The 8,276-nt window shown below is 44.3% G+C and overlaps 1 protein-coding gene across 5 annotated transcripts in view; it reads right to left on the reverse strand.

Annotated features, from left to right (window-relative positions):
- Positions 1-2,545: 2,545 nt before the first annotated feature.
- pik3r1 (phosphoinositide-3-kinase, regulatory subunit 1 (alpha)) overlaps positions 2,546-8,276 on the reverse strand; it is a 32,252-nt gene continuing 26,521 nt past the window's right edge. For all 5 annotated transcript variants that reach the window (XM_035390778.1, XM_035390780.1, XM_035390781.1 and 2 more), the window contains 8 exons: positions 7,940-8,038; positions 7,624-7,804; positions 7,361-7,486; positions 7,095-7,237; positions 6,782-6,958; positions 6,581-6,655; positions 6,314-6,484; positions 2,546-6,167 (listed from right to left, as the gene is read on the reverse strand). In XM_035390778.1, coding sequence (XP_035246669.1) covers positions 5,978-6,167; positions 6,314-6,484; positions 6,581-6,655; positions 6,782-6,958; positions 7,095-7,237; positions 7,361-7,486; positions 7,624-7,804; positions 7,940-8,038 — 1,162 coding nt within the window. In that variant the 3' untranslated portion in view covers positions 2,546-5,977. The remainder of the gene's footprint in view (positions 6,168-6,313; positions 6,485-6,580; positions 6,656-6,781; positions 6,959-7,094; positions 7,238-7,360; positions 7,487-7,623; positions 7,805-7,939; positions 8,039-8,276) is intronic.

The following is an 8,276-nucleotide window of genomic DNA, read 5'->3' on the forward strand; positions in this document are numbered from 1 at the left end:
CATTGGTGAGGTTTTGAGACACAGCCACAATCGACAGGCTATAAGCTAGCTGTGCTACCGCATTTGAAGATGCTGGAAGGTGTATTTCGTTCACTAACTAGCAAAGCTAACATTGCTTTTGTATGTAGCCTTTCATAATGGTAGCATATTGTCTAATATTTTTGTCCTGGATATGCACATGGATGAAATTGGTATCAATCTTATCATCTAACTAAGGCTAAGATCGCCAAAAATGAATTTCCCTAAAAGTTGTACTATCCCTTTAGTGGGACTTGTATTTTGGATACCCATACAAGATTTCTTCTACTGAGGTTAGAATGTTGGCCTGGGGGCAGAGTGAGATGGATGTAAGGTGCTCCATCCCAATCGGCTGGTTCACTGACCTGCATGATTACCCACTGAGGGAAAGACCTTCAGCTTTACTCTACAGTCTCACCAGTAACAGTCATGCGTCAGCTATTACAACACATCTCTAAACTGAGACAATGTATGTGCAAAAGGTTGAGCAATCAAAAGCAGTGGGGGATTTCCCCCCACTCAGTCAGGGCACAGTAGCCATTCCTCATTTCAAGGTGGCAACATGCAGCACTCCTCAGGGGTGGAATTTCGTCAGTTAAGCTTTGGGATGTTGCTATACCTGTACAAGTTTAGCTGGAAAATGCAGGCTTTACAATGTTGTTGGTGAACCATTCTTGCATGACTCTGTTGACCATGCAAAGCTGAACAGAAGGTTATGATGTTAACATAAAAATCCTGTACTTGCTTTAAGAACTACTTGGATATACTCTAGATTTTTCTATATTTCTTACAACTCTTGCTCAGAGTTGACTTTCTAAACTTTGATCAAAAAAGATTTTCTACCCTAAGGCTCTTCTTTATTAGTTTATTTTTGTCTCACCCTTTACCTCATTGCTTCCTTTGGTCCATTCTGTTTATTCCACACAAATGGTGATTAATCTCTACATTTTCAGAATTCATCAATGATTTGCACAGAACTACCATGACATCTCTTGAAGATACTCATATCATTGGGTTCCTTTTGAACATCTTGTTCTGAACATTCAAAATGTAAAACTTGAGCAAATTAAATACTTAAACAGGTTTTACCTTCATTTTCTTCCCATTTTCTACTAATACCCAGTGATTCTTGAGTTGAAGGTGATATATAAGAATTTACCATTCTGTAACAATTTGCAGATTATTATATGTTGCAGTACCGAGGAATTAAAAGGTCATGCTGTGCAAAAATGTACTTGTTTATTCAGTGACGCAGATATCTCAAACCCTGAATACAAACACCTCAACCACTGACATTTTGTTACTAAATTCAGAAATAGAGAGATTGAGACCACCCAGATCAAGTTTCAGCCAGTTTGAGCTGTTCAAGGAAGGGTCAGGCCGAATGTGTTGCGGTTTCCGTTTTCCATTTGACTCTGACGCTGTACGAGGTGTCAAAGAGGCTGCTTGAGCAATCAAGCTGAATAAAGCGAACACAACATTGCTTTGCTGAAATTCTGTGAAACAATCTCAGTGAGCAGACCTTGAAAGCTGATTTCCGGTATAAAGCTGCACCATGCCCCTAGGACAGTAATAATATTTGTTATTTGTGTCATGCATTTAACAACACGTGTGTTCTCACCTGGAGCATTTCGGCACTGACATGAGAAATGCATTGTATTGGGAATTCAGTCTATATTTACACACCTCACACATTGTCCAAATAATCTGGCTTTCGTGGGTTGATCAGTCAAGCCCCCTCGTATGGAAACAACCCCTAGTGAACCCTCTCCAAAGAACCGGGCAAATGTTATGTAACTCAGGACAAGGGCTCGTTCTTTGCACTCAGTCATGGCTGACTTGCCCCAGGGGCAAGTTCTTCGTTTTGCCCAGCCCCACTGCCTTTACTCTCCTTGCGTCACAGTGGTATTTAGATATCCCATCCACAGCGAGGAACAGACACAACCCTATGCCAGAGCAGTTTTCCTACTGTCAGGTTAACAGTGCATACTTGGCATAGCTCTCTCTTTTGGTTTTCATTCACCCATGTCCGTTTTAGATATTGGCCCACAACCAACGTTCAAAAACCTGTGGGACAACGTTCAATGAATACTCTGCAAGTACTGTAGCAGAGTGGGTCTTCAATACTCCATACCACTCCATCAGAGCGCACACCAGAAAAAAGACACAAATGAAAAAAAAAAACAATAAAAACATCAACAATAACCAAAAAATAATTTAAAATTTAGTATTAAGACTTTTAAAGTCAGGAAATGGAAAAAGTCTGCTCTTAGTATTGGCGCACAAAGTTGTGTTCTGTTCTCACTGATCTGATAACATCGGTACAGTGTCAGCATGGTGCACCACTGAATTTCAATAACCTCAAGAGACACTCCAAATATCCTCATACAAGAGAAGGTCCCTTTGAATGTCCGTTTACCACAGGTCTGAATGTTCTGCTGAAATAAAAGGGGCTTTCACATCATGGCTGCTAAGACACCACACAACATCAGTACTTGGGGATTAAAGAGAAAAAACAACAATTAAGTCTTGTTGCAAAAAAAAACAACTTTTTATTTTCTTTTAACAAAGCCCAATACAGGTGTGAAGCAGTTTTAAAACAGGGGAACACTGATTAAATCTTGATCAACACATCTGCAACTTCCATCATCTCAGGCTTGCCACCCAGTCCTGATCTTTCATTCATCTGTCTATCTTTAGTTCATCATTTAGTTTTAATTACTTTGAAAAATCTAAGCCTCAAAATAGTGCTGGTTTTCACAGGGACAGCGACTGAGGAACCAAAGAACGACACGTTGGGAAAAAATCAAGAGAAACAAGTAAGACCATGGGCCACAAATTCTAGGAACTTAAACAAACCAGTACCTGCCCAAGGGGTGCTTTTGATATTCACTACCCCTCGGGTAATATCCAAAGCATACAACCTCTGTATGTGATGGCTGCCACTATTTGAGTTCATGGGCTCCGGTAAGAATTTGTTTAGATGTGTTCTCTTTAGAAATGTCCAGTGCACCAGGAACAGGCATCGCTTCAGTGAAATGAGTTCACTGCAATGAAAAAAGTAATGCGTGCCAAAATAAAGTGTACATTGTGATCATTTGGCATGGTTGCACTGGTTTTGATGCACAGGCCTGATTCTGAGCAGTAAAAGCCTTCTCAAGCAGCTGAGATGATAAAAAAAGAACTGGTCTATCATTGGTGCCATACCACAGCATGAATATAACCCTCGATCTTTCCATTGCACTGTTGTAAATGACATGTGCGCTTATATAGTTTAGCCTTAGGATATTTCCAAAGCCCTTTTGGGGCAACATAAGCTCAGAGGTCAGACACTTGGAAACAAAAAAAAAAAAAGATTGTAAACATAGTTTACACCAGGGACATCATTATTCACATTCATGTTTTGCACCGTTAGCAAATGTTTAGCCTGCCCTTTTTTTTTTTTTTTTGCAAATCAAGAGAAAACAGGTTATAATTTTGGTACCACATTTATGATGGCTGTATGACAAACGTTTGCGTAGACCCTCTTTAGTCTTCTACCCATTCCTGTCAGGATGTGAAAAAGGCTCGGCTGCACAAAGATTACTCTGCATACAGGATGCAGCTAAATGTTTAAAGATTAGAACTAAATATGGACGTGACAAAATATTACATTTTCCAAAAGAAAGGGAATTGAAAATATACTAGTAAATTTTTAAGAAATCTCTAATAGAGTTACACAACATAAATGGTTAGGTTCAAAACAGAGCTGACCGGGGAAGTAATGCAAAACATCTAGATTATTTTAAGGCAAACACACCTTATTTCAACAAAAAAATGAGAAAGTTGTTATCCTCCAAAATAATAATAATAATAATCTGGGGGGTCAACATCAATCTATCGCATAAAATGCTTGCATTTTCATTTGCGCTTGCCACACATTTTTACAGAGCACAGGGCTGAAATGTAATGTCAAGAGCAGCAAGTACAAAGCAAGGCTGCTTGGCAAATTCACATCTTCAGAGATCACTGAACTGTGGTGTAGTATCAACCTCATCATCCATCATATGAGCTACAGGTGTACTGTAAGCAATAATTTGAGATTTATTCACAATGGAAAGAAAAATGATACAAGAAATGACAATTATCAAAATGAAAATACAGCTGTGATGAAAAGATGTACTACTAGAAACAGGTATTCGGTTGGCAGCTAAATTCATTTTGGTACTTTATTTTTCTCAGAGTAACAGAACTACTATTTATTGGCATAGCGTGGATTTTAGCATCAAAATTCAGGACTAAGAGACATGAATTGTTCTATCCATGTAAACACTCATAAGGAATTTTCTGATACAGAAAAAATACTATGTGAACTAGGAATGAGAAAGGTAACATTTTTCATCTCATAACTGATCATTTCAATTACATTTTGCGGCATTCCAACACACCAAGTTGCTTTACTCTGCCTTTGCGTGAAAAAAATATATATTACAAAATAAAACAATTACACTGTCTTTACTGTGAAGATAGGCCTAAATGCATGTGAAACACCATGGTGCTTCATAGGTTAGACATGCACCCAACTGATTACAATATTCATCTATATCTAAGAGTTCTCCCTTACCTCTCTGAGTGCTTTAGTTTCAGGAATTGATCTTTGATAAAAACAGAAGGGCGGCTCTTTTGAAACATTTTTCTATTTATTGACTGAAGCAGCTTTTAATTCCTCAACAGGCTCTGCCCATGAGAAATGAGTTTGAAGTAAAAACTAATAAAACTTTATTATATATATATTTTTTACAGTGGACTTCAGACCAGTTGCTGATTTAAAAAAAAAAAAAAAAAAAAAAAAGCAATAAGTATATTTTCATTTTTTAAAACTGATGCCGGTTAATGTCCTGGCATTTGACACAAAATAGCCTGTTGGACACTGACATGATGAAACAATAAAATGTTTCAAGCGATAAAACAAGCTTATATTATGGGTAGCTACATGTGGAAAAAAATGTAATTCAAGAAAGTAAGGGAGATACAGAATTGCATAGCAGAATTGGCATTAAATCTGAAAATAAACAGAATTATTTTGGTTTTGAACAATATGTTTAATGGTGTTATATGGATCTTGTGTGCGCATGTGTGTGTGTGTGTGTCTATACCATGAGCATTTCTCATCCTGCCCGTTACTTTTGCATGTCCACAGTTCAGAAGTTCAAGTCTGCACTATAATGCTTTCAAGGGAGGGGGGGGGGGGAAACTAATTTTGCAATGAGCGTTCCTTTCCAAAGAAAGTCTTTTCCAGAGAATCTTATTTTGTCTGCAAAAATAAAGAGGAAAAAAGTGCCATCTTGCTACATTTATCCAAGTTTCGTTAATGGACAATTAACACGACTGTATCGACCGCCCCCCCCCGCCCTGGCCATTTTGGTCGCACGTGCACTCATACACATCCGTACGCCGACGCACACACACTCGGTGGGACGAGAGAAACAAAAACAAGGAGATGGGAGGAGGGAAGAAACAAAAACTGTACAAAAAAAAAAACAAAAATAAAATAAAAAATCTGCGTTTGATCAGCGTTTGACATTCCGGCTGGTAAAGCTCTGAAAAGAACAAGCACCATGAAGAAAAGGCCTCGTAACGTCCTCCGCTTCGGGAGACAGTTCAGCAGTTTCCCGTTTGATTTTTTGTGCTTCTTCCTGCAAGAGCACACGAGAGAGAGAACTACATTCATCGCTCCGCGCTGCCCAGAGATCCGCTGCCCTGAAACAGTCTTTTCCCTCTCCGGGTTCTCCGGGCGGGTCTGCGAAAAATACAAAAATGCAGCCTGACGCCGTTTCCTTGAGCGCGAGACGAGGCGTCCCCGCCCCCGGCCCCGCCCCCCCCCCACCCCGTTGGCAGAGAGGACCCCCTCGAGGCTCCCGCAGCGAGTCCCGGGTTCGAGTTCTCTTTTGTCTCTTTTCCCCCCCGCTCTCGCGGGGTCTCACCGCCTCTGGTGCGCGTACACCGGGTACGCCAGCGTGACATTCAGAGAGTCGTTGTGCTGCACGAGCGACGTGTGCTGGTAGTGCAGGACCAGCTCCTTCAGCGAGCCGTACAGGTTGTAGGGCTCGGCGAACCCGAAGCCCGTCGGAGTCTTGTTGATGACGCAGTGCTTCACCTCGCCGTCCACACTGCAGGAGAGAGGAAAGGGGGGGGGGGAGAGAGGTCAGGTCACGGTTGCGTTTCCAAGGGAACGGCGAAAGCGAAAACCGGAGCGCGGTCGAGGGGGGAATCCGAACGGCGGTTCGGGGCGCGAGCCGTCGGGGGGCGTACGTACACTACGCTGCAGGCGTAGCAGCCCGCCTTGCTGCTGTCCCGCACCAGGAAGGTCCCGTCCCTCTTCCCGCGGAGCAGGGACTCGGCCTGGGTCCGGTTGATGTTGCCCAGCTTCCAGGAGCGCTCGTCGTGGTGAGGGAGGTCCTCGTCGTCCTCCACCATGGAGTACTGACTGCGAGGGGGGAGAGAGAGAGAGGGAGAGGGAGCGGGTGAGACGGAGGTCTGGGACCACGGAGGACCAGAGGGCGCTGTGGAGAGAGACACTTACTCTTCCGTGTTCTCGTTCTTGATTCCCAGCCACTCGTTGAGTTTCTTCTGCCTGACTCCCTTCTGGGTCAACCACCTGCAGCACAGGAGAGAGAGAGAGGGACGGGGGGGGGGTTAGACGGCATCCGAAAGGAGAGGGAAGGTATCGTCACTTAGAAACCCTAAAAAGGGAAGGGCGGGTCCATGGGCGAGAAGCACTCACATGAGATATTGGTCTCTGGTCTTGCGGAGCTGGATGAGGTCTGGCTTGATGCTGTTCATTCTCTTGTCGATCTCTCTGTAGTCGGCCGCCTGCTTCTTCAGGTCTTCCTCCAGCCGCCGCTTGCTGTCCACGATCTCGCTAATGCGCGACTTGAGCTTCTCGTAGTTCACCATGATCCTGGGAGGGAGGGAGGGAGGGGGACGGACAGGGCACACAATTATTTTCATTTTTTCACTTCGTCTCCACAGGTGGGTGGAAGGAATATCGTCCCGGGCGATATTCTCCAAAAGCTGGAGGGGTTTTGCGAGTTTACCTCTGGATCTCCTTCTCGTTTCCTTCCCTCCTGAACTTCTCGATGTACTCCTTGCTGTACCGCTCTTGCGTTTGGCACTGCTCTTCGAATATTTTAATGGTTTCGTTGAAGGCTTCGATAGCCGTCCTCTTCATTTGAATTTCCTACGGGGGGGGGGAGAGTCAGAGGCACGTTTAACATCGTGCCTAGGGTTCAACCCGAGCACCCTCTTCTCTAACCGCCCCGCTCGAGCCGGGGGGGGGGGGGGTTTTGGACCCGAGCCGTACCTGCGACGTCCTGGTGTACTCCTCGTACAGTCTGTCGTACTCTTTGTTCTTCTCCTGGTACTGCAGGTGGTACTCGTGAAGCTTCTTGCCCACCGCCTCGATGTTGTCTTCTTTCACCACCTGATCCTGAGGGGGTGGGGGGGGGGGGGGGGGAGGGGGCACATTAGCACCTCAATGTACTGCGGGTCCACTTCCGCAAAAAATGAACACTGCCGACCGGCACAGCGTGACCGGCATGTTTGGGGAGGAGGCGCCTTGTGTACCTGCTGGTGTTTGGACACGGGGTACTGCAGCTTCACGTCCAGTTTGGGGTTGTACTGGGCCAGGGACTCGTGCCTGTAGTGGTTGATGAGCTCCACCACCGAGCCGAAGGTCAGCGGGTCCGAGAAGCCGTACTTCCCGTCCCGATGGAAGATTTTTATCAGTTTGTTGTTGCCCCCTTTCCTGTAGAGATTGGTAAGAAACTACTTTAGTAAAAAAAAAAAAAAAAAACATGTTAAATATTGTAAATGAATGCTAAGTGATTCTCCTGGAAGGGGAGCATTGCTCCAGGGGAGGGGGGGGGGAATGAAATGGTACCTCAAGGTAAGCGTGTAGTCTCCGTGCATCTTTGTGGAGGCGTCACGGACCAGAAATGTACCGTCAGCCGTGTCCCTCAGCTTCTCATTGACCTCCTCCCTGCGGGACCAATGGCACAGGTTCAAATATCGGCGCGCACCTGAAGCTGGGCTTAAAATACGCTCCTGTGCTGATGCACAGACAAAGTTCACAAAGTCACAAAACACAAGAGGCCTTTTCTGCACTTGCACCACACACTGCTGCAATGTAAATCTATTTCAATAAAATGTAAAAACGAAAGTATCCGCATGCAATTATTAACCCAGCCCAGGATCAGTATGAGCACACTGCACACACT

Source organism: Anguilla anguilla, chromosome 14 (genome assembly GCF_013347855.1).
Source record: "Anguilla anguilla isolate fAngAng1 chromosome 14, fAngAng1.pri, whole genome shotgun sequence".
NCBI classification, from domain to species: domain Eukaryota; kingdom Metazoa; phylum Chordata; class Actinopteri; order Anguilliformes; family Anguillidae; genus Anguilla; species Anguilla anguilla.